The sequence below is a fragment of the Convolutriloba macropyga genome, chromosome 6 (genome assembly GCF_964194025.1).
Source record: "Convolutriloba macropyga chromosome 6, txConMacr16.3, whole genome shotgun sequence".
Classification (NCBI taxonomy): Eukaryota; Metazoa; Xenacoelomorpha; order Acoela; family Convolutidae; genus Convolutriloba; species Convolutriloba macropyga.
The window spans coordinates 64,095,418-64,109,456 of NC_134473.1; the positions used below are offsets into that span (position 1 = coordinate 64,095,418).

General features: G+C 36.9%; 1 protein-coding gene across 2 annotated transcripts; it reads right to left on the reverse strand.

Annotated features, from left to right (window-relative positions):
• Positions 1–1,662: 1,662 nt before the first annotated feature.
• On the reverse strand, positions 1,663–13,889 carry LOC142341859 (uncharacterized). Of its 2 annotated transcripts, XM_075393125.1 has the most exons (7): positions 13,616–13,889; positions 9,585–9,755; positions 6,483–7,538; positions 5,983–6,170; positions 5,480–5,604; positions 2,653–2,836; positions 1,663–2,201 (listed from the first exon to the last, which is right to left on the reverse strand). In XM_075393125.1, the coding sequence occupies exons 1-7, from the start codon at positions 13,827–13,829 to the stop codon at positions 1,899–1,901; spliced, it is 2,241 nt and encodes a 746-aa protein (XP_075249240.1). In that variant the 5' UTR covers positions 13,830–13,889; the 3' UTR covers positions 1,663–1,898. The 2 variants fall into 2 exon arrangements, with proteins under 2 accessions (XP_075249240.1, XP_075249241.1); XM_075393126.1 differs by lacking the exon at positions 2,653–2,836 and having other exon boundaries at positions 2,027–2,201.
• Positions 13,890–14,039: the final 150 nt, after the last annotated feature.

Sequence of the window (14,039 nt, forward strand, 5' to 3'; positions counted from 1 at the left end):
ATGGTCGTAACAAACATCTTGACGACGAAATAAAAAAAAACATAGCAAGACAAGTCCTGACGAACAATTCAACGAATTTTCATTGAATAAATATAAAACTGGACCTCAAATAAACTATGCGTGAATTGGGAAAACCATTTCTAAAAAAATCAGATCAAAATAATTTACAAAAAAAAGAAAATCAATGTCAAAATGCCGCATGTGAACAAAAAACCACCAGCGAGAAATGAAAATTTCAAACAAAAAGCTAGGCCGAGTATGAACTATGAATGCACTGGGAAAACCATTTAGAAAAAAAAATCCGATCCGAAAAATCGAAAAAACAGTAAAAATAAGAGTGAAATTGCGCAAGTGAACAAAACATCACTAGCGAGAAAGCGAATGTCTGTTCAAAAACCGTTTTATTACTCTTTAAAATTAGAGCAAAAAAATGCACGCCGTAAAACCACTCATTTTTTCGCTCCACTTCCTGTTTCGGCGTGACCAAAACCACTACTCCAATTTGACTTCAAAATCATGAAAATGTGTGAACATATATATCTTAAAAAAGACAGCGCCCCAATACAATTCAAACTCTTCGAATTGAAAAAATCCATGAGAAGGCAAATAACAGCTCCAGCTATAGCTGTGCGGCTATTAAAACATACCTCATTTCAGTAAATGATGATCGGGGTCGAACTCGAAGACCCGCCACTTTGTCCATCAAACAGTTCCGGTGAACCACATAGTCGAGAGTAGCAAGGACATGCTATCGTTTTTGGGGACAGAAATTCAAATGGCCATTCAAAAAAAAATCAGAGGAACATTCGGTAGTACAAAAAAGCATACATTAAAGACAAGCAATACTAATACAATTTCCACAACTTCGTAATTCCACAATTCAAATTGAGAAATTGCCACCACAAAATTCAATGTCTGTAGAAAAATCGAAAATTTAAAAACTGTCCAAAATGACAGTAAATAGCTCAAAATTTATTTAAATTTAATGAGTGCTTAGACTGGCCCAAAATAAACAATTACTGCTAACACTTGTTTTCACATGGAGCAATTGACTTTGCTCCATGTGAAAAGAATTCAACGATTTTAAAAAATAGATTACTATAAACTCCCCACCCCCCCCCCGAGTCGTAAGAAACCAAGAGAAGGTCGACAACAACTCCGCTCAGCTATATCAGCCATTAATAAAAAAAACCAGCATTCGTCACTTTTTATTGTAACAACATTCAATACTCATTCAGTTTTGTAATTTTACAAAGTTACAACAATAAACATTATCGTATTATATAATAATCAACTAATGGAACAATTGAGGATTAACTACAGCACCAGAATTCAAATGTGTCGTATCATCATGTATAATGAGAGCTACCTATAGAAACTATTTAGTTTTCGATGATGTTCGACCACTGAAGATTTTTATGAACATATTCCTCGTGAATTTCATAGAGCTGCCTCAACCAAACCCCCCCCCCGCTCAGGCAGGATATCCATTTTGTCACATGACTATCTGTAATGGGTAGCTTACAACCTTATAATGCCAATTTAATTGTAATGGCTAACTGCAAAAAAATGTAATAGTTTATTATGTAAAGAGCGCGCTCGTTAACGAGGGTGTGTGTGTGTGTGTGTGTGTGTGTGTGTGTGTGTGTGTGTGCGTGAGGGGGAGGGGGGTAGGTAGGGGGTGGGGCTTCTAACAGATCCACTATGTTTTCCTATGAGGTAGCTATCAATCACTTTTAAGCAATAAATCACAGCATCATAAAATCAACTAAAACAAATTGCAGTTTAACATTTTAATATTTAACACATTAATTTGCAATAACTCAATAGGCAAGAGCAAAAACAACAATTCAACGTCAAATTCTACATTTTCCACAAATAATTAGTTCTCACGTTTCCTATTCAGGTTCGCTTTCAGAACTGATTTCTCCTCTCGGACTGTTTTGTAATTTATTTACATTGAGTTTATTTAGACATCTTTGTTGACATTTCTTCATTGCATTTTGGTGATCAATTCTTGAGGAGCAATCTGTAACTTGCATAGCCATCACTTCTTTCGCAATGACAGCAATTGGACACTCAGGTGGTTTATTAGCATATTGTACATTTGATTGGGGGTATGACGATTGTTCGGCTTTTGAAACAACGACTACTGATGGCCCTACTCCAAAACATTGCATTTGGTCCGTTTCCAGAAAATACTGAAATAAAGCTGCCATTCGTCAAATGCATGTAGGCACTCCTAACTCTACAAAATAGCCATACTTTCATATTTTCCACTTTTAAAATGGTATTAAAGTTTTCCTAGTTCTGAACAGTCTTACCTCTTGACTATGCCCTATGCAGACCTATCAAATGCAAAAATGCGCATTCGCTTGTTCAGAAATGAAAAAGAACAAAAAATAATTTTCAATTAAGATCCGCAAACCCTAAAATTTCCGAGCGAATTCTATGTGTGCTGGGGCAGTAGCTGCTCAAAGTTAACGATCAAATCAATTACAAAAGTTGTGCCATATAATAAAAGCCCGTCTGCTTTCAAAAATTGGGTACACCGCGTTCCAACAAATCAAAAACTAGAACAAAAACTGCGATATAGTGCATGCGAGCAAAAAACTAGCTCAAATTAAGTCAGTAAATACAACAAAACCCTACTTGTAATGGACTGTCGTTGAACCGGTCAGTCGCTACATTAGCCGCCTGCCTTTTTATGATCATCAGTCTCTTTTCCTGTTCTCGTTCTTTCTGCAGCTGGGCCTTCGTCTTATGGTTTTCTCTCTTACTAATATGTACTCTATTGCTGGTGCTGACAACTGCTTTATTTTTGCCTGTAGCAACACTAAAACCCAGAAAAATGTCTCGTGACAAGATACTTGGTCAATACAGCCACGTATAAACGAAATATTAAATTTCATTGTCCAAATTTTGGGAAGCAACAAGAGGTGTTTTGCAACTAAATAACCACAGCTTATATTTTTAAGACAAAAATTGACTGTTTTGCACATTTTTCATTTTTTTCAAATGACCAAGAATACGATTAATTCAAAGTCTACTTTGAAACTTGTTGCCGAAATAGCTTTGCGATAAACTTGTGGGCCCTTTAATACAGACAGCAACAGATACAGAACCCACGTAACCCACATGCTTAAAAATGATATGTTTGAAAATATATTTTTCGAAATCCCTAACTGCTTTTTCATTAAGATCCAACGTTTTATTATTAATAGTCCGTAGTGTCATGGAGGTTTGACATTTAGCTAGGCGTTAGTAGGCTATTTTAACGAATTTTCAAATGTTTAGACGTTTTTGCCACCTCAAGCAGTCACTGAAAAGACACTATAATTCAGTGCTAATTGCAGCCTAGCCTATTATACTTTCTTCTAAGAAACAAACCGAAAAACTGTCACTTTGATCGGAAGCCTGTTTTATGAACTTGCTGACATTTAGTACAGTTGTAGACACTCGGTTCAAACAAGCAAAATCTAAAAATAGAAATCAAATCAGCAGTCAAGGTTCGAACTCGATTGAAATTATAAGTCCCTTCTCTGTTTCATGTTATTCAGGCAAATTATCACAGCAAATTTTTGCAAAAATGCGATCGCAAATGAAGATTTTATGGTTCCTTGTGAAACGGATTTAATTGTTCTTTTTTAGCTGTATATCTTTCCTATTTTTTCCCAACATAGAGCGGTAGGTGATCTAAGACGTGTACTTCATCAAAACCTTCACTCAATAGTGCACATAGACCCTACAAGAACTCTAGCAGAGCTACTCAATGCCCTTAGTCTATACCATTGTATCCCGTTCCTTTTGACAAAAAGTGAAACCACTAAACAAAATTCTAGAAAATCAATTAAACATTTTTTCATTAAAAAAGACCTGGACATTTTTTGAGAGCAATTGAACAATATTTTCGACGTTTTTTCTCCAACTCTGCAGAGCCCAAAACTATGATATTTTTGTACTATCTCAACATCAGATTTCCAGTAGCAAAAACTTTGGACCTTTCACGTTTGTGCTCCTCATACGTTATGCCCCCCCCCCCCCGTTACAGAGCACGTGCCATTATTAGTAACAAAAGTTTATAGTTTAGCAGCAAATAGTTTGAACCTCTTTAGTGGGGGGGGGGGGGGGGGAACGAAAGAAAATACATATCATAGCCCCAACTGAAGCGTCTTATAATTAGTTATTGCAGGAAAACTTGACATATGAACTGTAAGTTTCCAATTGTAGAAAAAGTTTGTATCCCAGCAAATAAATTTTCAAGTCCTCATAGCAGTACTGAACTCTTGAAAAAATCTCTCGTTTGATTTTTGTAAACGGGATTATAGCTGGCAGATTACTTGAAAACCTGCGAAACAGACTTAGGTGTTGCCGAACAAATACACCAATAGATACAAAACTGAATTGATGGAGTTGATGATGCAACACACTACACTATCCATTAAAATGTCATTTTTTTTTCGAAAAAGTTCAAAAAGGCTTACATTATTTTGGTCGCCATGCTTTATTACTAGCCGGCATCATTATATAGGAATCATTCACTGATTTTGAAAGGGTTTAGATTAAACTGAAATCATTGAGAGAGAAAGAGAGGAAAGTATTCATGATCAAACAACTCCAAAAAATTCATCAAAATCCCGCCATTCGTCTGAAAACTCACTTCCAATTGGTTTCATATATGACCTCACGCACACAATAGCAGCACAAGATCAGTGAAAGATCAGCGAGCGTCAGGTTTGGGTTAAACAAAAACAGCTTTGAGGTTTCAAAAGAATGTTAAGACATACCCGGCTGATTGCTGGAAAATAGCCGCCGTTGATTCCCAAAACTCCCAAACCAAATTGATTTTTGTATAAAAACATTTTTAAGTGCAATTTATTTTGATTTCATTTCGTAATTGAACATACTCCTGTCTCTCAGTGAGAGGCTACAGGGTCTAGTACCAATACCAATAAGCATACAGGGTCTAGTACCAATAGATAGCAACTAAAACTTATGAGAACAAAGTTTAAGTACAGGGCATCTAAAAATGGGCTTTATGGGTTTATCCCCTTTCTATTTCTGACTTTGATTTTTTTAATACTGACTCTCTTCATTTTGAATTGCTTTGCTGAGCAGCTGCTGTTTAAAAGGACTTTGAGCAGAATGACAGAAGAGTGAAACTACCCTAGAGAATTCAAAAAGATTTCACGCAAAATGTCGAAAAAGCGGCAAAATGGGTAAAGCGGAAAAAAAGTTCGACGAAGTAAAAAAAAATAGGAGCGCTATAATAGCCGGCTGAAAGATGAGGGCGGCTATTAACAAGAAAAGCGTCAAACGACAAGGCAACAAAACAAAGAGCACAGCAATATAGCTCCGCTCAGCTTACTTCGTCTCAGCTATTAAAAAAGTCTTTTTTGTCATATACATTTCCATTTTTCATCTTTGTTCTTTTTTTCCAATCGTGGGAAACAAATTACCTAAGTTTTGGATAACTTACATCTTGGGTGTAACTCCAGCTCTCTTGCCTTTCTTCGGTCTGCTTTTATGTACAATTCCTTGGGACGACTGTCCCGATGAAGCTGAGAAGAGGCGACGTCTCAAAGTTACCCGGGCAACCATCCGCTATAAATTAAATAGAATCGATTATGTTCCGCACAAATTATCAGTAAATAATTGCGGGAAGTGCCTCACGGCCAGTACCCGCAACTCGAATAGTCGTCGAAGTCTAGCAGCTAGAACAACTACCGAATAGGCACTCCAACCCTCTCCTGTAAAACGCTGACATTTCTGAGGAGCTAAAGTTTAGCTACCAAAATGGGATCTTTTCTGTTTGTGCCCTCAGTACTTTGTGCTCTCCCCAACCCCCCCCCCCCCCCCCCCCCCCGTTACAGAGTACGTTTCACAACATAGTAAATCATTATGTAAAATATAGCACACGGAGGGCGCAAACGGAAAAAATTCCAATTATTTAAGTAGGATCACAAGCAGTGAAAAACTTGCCTCTTGGTCTGTCATGGGCGGTTCCTCAATCATCTCGCCAAGGTAAAGGGAATCGTTGTCAAAAGCAGTTGAATGCATCACTGGGAAAATTTCTGACTGCTGTTCGGCATTGCTAGCACCGATTTCTTCATTACCCTGATTGTTGTAGTCCAATTGGTCCGCTTGCATTGGATTTTGCCCAACAACCTCTGAAAAAAGTACGAATATCTGAAAGTACACTCGTTAAGCCTAAACAAGCTTGTAATACTCATTAAAATATTAAGATTTGTCAAAAAAAACACTTCTATAGAACATAAGGCATGAAACAATTAGCGTCCCCCTTACCAAGAACCCTTTTTAAGAAATAACTTCTCGAAAATGGCCCTTGGGTTTCCAACCTTAAACCGGATGCCATGACCTAATAACCTGTTTATTAAATGCGTTGACAAAATACCCCTCATTCACCGTTCCTGAAAAGAAAAAATTGAGACTGAAATTGAAAGCGAGTTGTCAAAACCAACCTTCAGTAGGAAGTTCGATTTCAATTTCTCTCAGTGGCGCCACCAAACGTCGCACAGGTAGCTTTGGTGGACTCTTTGGATGGGCACGTAGTCTGGCATCCATTGGAGTTTGAACTTCGTCTGACGTCACTTCACTTTCATCGTCACTTTCAATATACGGAACCAGTCTAGTGGCGTCGACCATTGTACCATCAGGCAAAACTGACGCAATAGGAGCGTTTTCCTTGTCAGAATCCTCGTCGTTAAAATCACTCGCCAAACCCGTTTCCAAATTGTCTTCATCTTCATTTTGAGATATGCGAGCACTATTGGTCTGCTCAGAACCATCAGGTATCTGAGACATCCTGTCATCATTCGACCCTTGATTAATAGATCTGAGACTTTCACGCTTTTGGATATCCAATACCAAGTTGTTCGATGGCACATTCTGCTCAATGATTTCTGTCTGATTACCGGCATTTGTGTGATTTATCTCGAGCAACGATTGATATTTAGAGGCAGAAACATTTTCACCATCTCGAACAACTTTGCCACTATTAACATCGCCGCCAGTCGGATCCCTTCTTTCCTCAGCTACAATTGATTGTTCGCATTTTTGTTCAGCCCCTTCATTATCAATACAGTTGCTGAACTTATCGTGAGAATTTATTGTTTCTGACTCTCTATTTTGTTCTGTATTTACGTCGTCAACTTTCGACGAACCCCCGTTCACATTTCTATCACGGCTTTCTATATCTAACAGCGCTTGTTCGTTACAATTCCTTTCCAAACCAGATAGATTAACTTGCCCAGATTCAACCAACAAATAGACAGGACTCGCATCTCGATCTGCAATGACCACTTTTGGTGATTCAACAATTAAAGGCTCACCAAAGTTCAAAGCTCGACTTTCAGGACGATCGACTGGCGTGTTACGGGGTGAGGGCTCAACGGGTGGAGAGATACCCAAGCTCAGGAGATTTTGGTTCATCAATTCAATCACTCGAGTGGACGGAGGCGCGTTTGGAGTTTCACGCATGATTTCTTTCTCATCGTATTGCAAATCATCGTCGCTTTCTTCAGTTTCAAAAAGGTTTGCGGAACTGCTCCCTTTTTCCCGCGGTGGTTTTGGTATATTATTACAAACATCCGAAATCAACGTTTTAACGTCTTTATAGTGCTACAAGGCATGTATAAACATACCTAACAGATTGCCGGAAAATAGCCGCCATTGACTTCCATAACCCCGATTGGGATAGAAAGAACAAAATGAATGATTGTTTTGCAAAAACATTTTCAAAATGCAAACTATTTTGATGTCATTTCTCAGTTGGCGTACTTCTGTTTCTAAATGAGAAGATACAGGAGAGCTAGTACCAATACTAATCAGCATTAGCGGTTGCGAAAAACCCACGGAAAGAAACCCTACTTCATTTTAGATGGGAAATAAACCCCCCACGGAAATAACCCCCCACTTTATTATTAAAGAGCTGCGCATTTGGCCATGCCTCGCGGGCCATGGCCATGTCTCAGCGGCCCCTGGGACTTGATATGAAACTATCAGAACCGAACAAATTATCACGACCGAAACTCAATTTTAAAATGGGGGTTCACTTCCGAGGGGGTTATTTTCAGTGGGGGTTTATTTCTTAGACCCAGCATTAGAGATGGTATTGAAGACTTGTAAGAACAAAATTCACGAAGCGGTCATCTAAAATAGGGCTTTATGGGATCATACCGTTTCCATTTCCGATTTCGTTTTTTTAATACTTACAATGTTCATTTTGAATTGCTCTGGACTAACATCTGTTGAAAATCGCTTTGAATAGAATGAGCAAAGTACGAAACTGGCCAAGAGAAGTCGGAAAGATTTCGGTCGAACTGTCGAAAAAGCGGGGAAATGAGGTAAAGCGAAACAAAAATTTAATAGACGAAGTAATAAAGGCATAGCAGGACAATTCCTGGCATAATTCAAAAAACTTTATTGACTAAAGAAAAGAAAAACCCTAGAATGGACAATAAATGGATTGGAAAAACCATTTTGAAACATACCCGGCAGACTGTCGGAAAATAGCCGCCGTTGATTCCAATAAGCATGATTGGGATTGAAAGAATAGAAGATATTGAAAACAAAAATTTTTGTACAAAAACATTTATTAAGTCCGATTTATTTTGATGGCATTTCTTAGTTGAACATAACGTACTTCTGTTTCTTAGAGAGAGGCTACAGGGGCTACTATCAATACCAATAAGCATTAGAGATGGTAACTAAGACTTATAGGAACGACGTTCAAATAGCGGGCATCTAAAATTGGGCTTTATGGGTTTATCCCGTTTCTACTTCTGACTTCAATTTTTTCTACTGCCTCTGTTCATTTTGATATTGCTTTGCTGAGCAACTGATGTTCAAAATCACTTTTAGCAGAATGAGAGAAGAGAGAAGTCAAAAAGATATCACGCAAAATGTTGAAAAAGCGGCAAAATGAGGTAAAGCGAAACATTTTTTATTCGACGAAGTAAAAAAAATAGGAGCGCTATAATAGCCTGCTGAGAAGATGAGGGCGGTTATTAAAAATAATCCGATCAAAAAATTGAAAAAATTAAAGTCAAATTGACGCATGTGAACAAAAAATCACTATCGAGAAAGCAAATTTTTGTCCAAACACTGTTTTCTTACTGTACTTCAAAATTGGAGTGAAAAAATTTCACGCCGCAAAACCACTCGGTTTTTCGTTCCACTTTCTGTTTCAGCGTGACGAATATCATCACTTACAGACTTCAACAATCATGAAAATGTGTGGACAGATCTTAAAGACAGCGCGCCCTAATACAATTCAAATTCTTTGAATTGTAAAATCAAAATAGGAGTCCAATTATAGCCGGCTGAGATAATGAGGGCGGCTATTAAAAAAGAAAACTTATCTTGAAATATTTTGAACAAGACAAGTTGTTGAACAAGACAAGTCAGGAAAACCGCGGACACTATAATTGTAATAAGTGGCCCCACCTCTTATAAGACTATACAATTTTTATCAGTTCAAAAAGAACAAAGCTTGTCCTAGAAGGGTTATGCAGACAAAAATTTCTTTCACGGGTGAATAGGAATCAGTTCCGGCTTCAAACCATGAGTGGTTTCATTGCCTACATCATTGGTTTGATTCGTAATAGTTGCATCTTCTCGATTTTTGGTATGTCTGTGACTCCTACGTAATGGTGGCGTGGTTGTCACAATATGTGTCGGTTCATCTTCTCTGTCAGCTTCCCTCAAAGATTGCATCACACTCAATTGCACCACTAGAACAATCGACTTATCATAAAATTTCATATTTAATATCACTAATTGAGAACCATTTCTGTATGATCGATTTTTGACGTCCCCAATACCCAACCATTTTCTCATATCAGATGAATGCCAGAAACCAACCCAGCTTAAATACCATTCAATATAGCCGACAGATTGCGGGAAAAGATTTGCCGTTGACACGCTAGACGCACATCGGGATTGAAACAGAAAAAGAAAACATACCCGGCAGATTGCCGGAAAACAGCCGCCGTTGATTCCCATGACTATTGGGATTGAAAGAGAAGAAAATATCACCAAAAATTGATTTTGTATGAAAACATTTTTAAGTGCGATTCATTTTGATGTCATTTCGTAATTGAACATACTGCTGAAATTGACAAAAAGGTTTCCTAAGTTCAAAAAATTGTTTTAATTTAGTGTGCAATTTCAGTAAGATTCTAAACCTATAAATACTTCAGCTTCTAAACGGAAGCTTCTAAGCTTAATGCTAACATCAGCTAGCAATCGCTCTAATGAACTTCGATAACGTAATTCAAAAAGACTTAATGACCGGGCTTCATCGGGGTATCCCGTTTCTTTTGATTTTAGTCTGACATTGACCGTATTCACTAAATTACGTAATTCAAGGCTTGAAAGAATTTAAAATCTATTCAGCTGAATTAGTGACATATGTAAAACGAAAAACGTGATCAAAAGGTAAAGCGAATTAAAAACCATAGCAGGACAAGTCCTGACTTAGAATTTTAAGAATTTTCATTGATTAAATAAAAAATTAGACCTAGAACGGACTATGAGTGAATTGGGAAAAACATTTCTACAAACAAATGAACTCGAAAAAATTTTTAAAAAAATCAGAAAATCAAAGTCAAAACACCGCATGAGAACGAAACACCACTATCGATAAAATTAAATTGGGTTCGAACAAAAAAAACTAGGCCTAGAATGAACAATGAATGGATCAGAAAAACCATTTAGAAAAAAATCCAATCCAAAATATCGAAAAAAACAGTAAAAATCAAAGTGCAATTGCCGCATGAGAACAAAAAAAAACATTACCGAGAAACCGAATTTTTGTTCAAACACCGTTTTCTCATTCTACTTGAAAATTAGAGCGAAAAAAATTCACGCCACAAAACCACTCGCTTTTTCGCTCCATTTCCTGTTTCGGCGTGACCAAAATCACTACTTCAATTTACTCAAATCACTACTCCCTAAAAGTATTACAATGTCATAATCAAACTTCTAAAACAAAGAATAAACAAAAAACAGATTTAGAACGTGAACACAAAATTTCGCTTACTTAGAATTTTTTTCACACCTCAATTTCTCGCTCTCTCGAAAACAGCGGAAAAAACCACTCTCTTATCGCTCCACTCTTCAATTTTCTTCAGCACCCAAACCACTCCAAAATTTTTCACGCGTTTCATTTCCTGCTTCAAAATTCACTGCAACTAAAGTGATTCAAAAAAGGACTTCTCCAATACTCCCCCTTCCAGTCGTAAAGTGCAATTGCCACATGAGAACAAAAAAAACACTACCGAGAAACCGAATTTTTGTTCAAACACCGTTTTCTCATTCTACTTGAAAATTAGAGCGAAAAAAATTCACGCCACAAAACCACTCGCTTTTTCGCTCCATTTCCTGTTTCGGCGTGACCAAAATCACTACTCCAATTTGACTTTAAAAATCAGGAAAATGTAAGAACAGATCTTAAAAAAGAACATAGCCGGAAGAATTCCGGAAACAACTCAAAGATTCGTCTTCGTGAAAGAATTACGTTTTAAATCAACTGGTTCCTACCACTGAAAACAAAAAAATGCAGTAAAAAACAGATAGCATAAAAAACCAGCTGAACAAAAAAAACACATTACTCCTATAAATAAAAGCATAACCGACTAAACGTCGGAAGACTTGCTCTCGAACGACTAGTGGGAACTCTAATCAATTGCAGCCTGCTTCAGTCGGGGGGGAGCCCAAATGGGAATAAGAAGTTCAATAGTGGGCTTCAAATAACCATATTAGAGGTTAACATATACCACTATAAAGACTTAAAGTAAAAAATGACACCAGATTCGGCGAACTTTTCATTTGACTTTTAGTATTAAATTGGCGCCATTTGAGTTCAGCTGCTTGAAATTGTGATTGAGAGAGAATTTTAGAGCACGCGAAACTCAAATGTTATGGGCGTAAAAGTCACTCGAAAAGTCAAAATTGTCAAGCAAAAAATTTGCATGAAAAAAGACACACACGTTTACAATAATTGCTATAAACTTCGTACAAGAGCAATTAATAAGCCAGATGTTTGTACGCAATTAAAAACATCAAAGTACACGAGCCTCAAATTTCAACTCACAAACACGAGAAAACTAGTGCCGCTAACTAACATAAAGCTTATTCTACTGAGTGACCACAATAACTAACATAATGCTTATCCTACAGAATAACACGAATCACTTTAAAACAAGAAAATCAAAAAGAACGATGAATGAAGAAGTATCTGACCAGAAAAGACGATAGAGCATGTGATAAAAATTCACAATGAGTTCCAAGTTTTAAAAAACGACTTATGGTGAAAACCCACGCGATACATTTAGTTTTATCGTTAAACCATTGCAAATTGAGAGAAAAACCCAACACAAAATATTCAAGTGGATAGAACGGAGGTAAGAGAAAGGAAATGAAGAACAAAACCAAAAAAAAATTCTCTGTAAAATTGCAATAAAATTTAGCCGCAAATTATGGATCAACTGCCATTATGCTGAATCCAAATAGTTAATTCAAAAAAACTTTTAATACTACTTCTGGTCAAGCGTCCACCACGCCAAAACACTGTCGATTTATAAAAGTAAAAACGAAGAACGAAAGAGGAATTTTAAAAAATCTGTCTTTGAAAAATGCACTAAAAAATTCCAACAACACATCTAGAAAAGTTCCTATTAAAAACTAGAACAGTAAAAATTAGCAAAATGCACACAATCAGAAGATTTCGGTGAATTGAAGTCAAAAAACACGAAAATTCGCAGAAATCTTCATAAAAATTACCCAATTATTTTTACCAAAAAATAATTTAAAATTTCTCAGTTTATTGTCTTTTTTCTTTAAAAAAAATCATTTAATACCAATAAAACTGAAATAAATTGGTATCTAAAAACTCCATAACTAATATGCGTCTATTCAAAGCGTATACAAAGCAGTATAACAAAACAAAACGCAAAAAATTCAGCAAATTAGCTGAAAAACTTGCAAAATTTAACGACAACAAACCTACAAACCACTATCAAAACAACCCTAAAAGTATTACAATGTCATAATCAAACTTCTAAAACAAAGAATAAACAAAAAACAGATTTAGAACGTGAACACAAAATTTCGCTTACTTAGAATTTTTTTCACACCTCAATTTCTCGCTCTCTCGAAAACAGCGGAAAAAACCACTCTCTTATCGCTCCACTCTTCAATTTTCTTCAGCACCCAAACCACTCCAAAATTTTTCACGCGTTTCATTTCCTGCTTCAAAATTCACTGCAACTAAAGTGATTCAAAAAAGGACTTCTCCAATACTCCCCTTCCAGTCGTAAAAAGACAGCGCCCCAATACAATTCAAATTCTATAAATTGTAAAGAAGAGCGCCCAAATAATAGCCGTTTGAGAGGCTGACCGCGGCTATTAATAAAGATTTTTGTACCGCTATCCAACGTTTTTTTTTATTTTGAGTCTCTAAGTATCATTAAGCTAACACGTTTTTGGGGAAGGGGGGTTCTACCAATCTCCCTCCTCCCTCACCCTTCATCAATATGTTAATTAATACTAAACTCCTCAACGGTTCCGCCAAATTCTGTTAAAATCTAACCCTTAGTCCCATTAATGTCGAGAGATGCTGCCTGGTCCGACCCCCCAACCGTGTCCCAACTATCTGTTTCATTCAAAACAGGAGAAAACAAAGCACGCTCGTCAACAGGTGCTGATTCATCGCCACTTTCCACTCCTATTTCCTTTCTTTTCCTTGTCACTCTTGTTTTCCTAGTTAGCTTCGGGATCTGTGGGGTGTCGTCACGATTGTCCATATTTACATATAAACAGTAAAATCTGAAAAAAAAATGAATTTGCCTTCATTGTTTCACAGTTTAACTTATGAATGTAAACTAACTAACTGTTACGGTTAATTATGTTCTTGGAGCTTTAACAACCGAGTTCGTCTGCGTTGCTAAGTTTTTGATACGTGAGACTAGAAAACTGAACCCTGTTTCAAAGTTCACAACCAAAGCAGTTCTTTT

Bases quoted from the DNA above. Each gene is read 5' to 3' on its own strand.
- LOC142341859 (XM_075393125.1), bottom strand. From the start codon at position 13,829: ATGGACAATCGTGACGACACCCCACAGATCCCGAAGCTAACTAGGAAA. The intron at 2,837-5,479 runs GTAAGTTATCCA...TCTGGGTTTTAG, and splicing joins GCTGGAGTTACACCCAAGAT to TGTTGCTACAGGCAAAAATA. The intron at 2,202-2,652 runs GTAGGGTTTTGT...GCTTTATTTCAG, and splicing joins TCAACGACAGTCCATTACAA to TATTTTCTGGAAACGGACCA.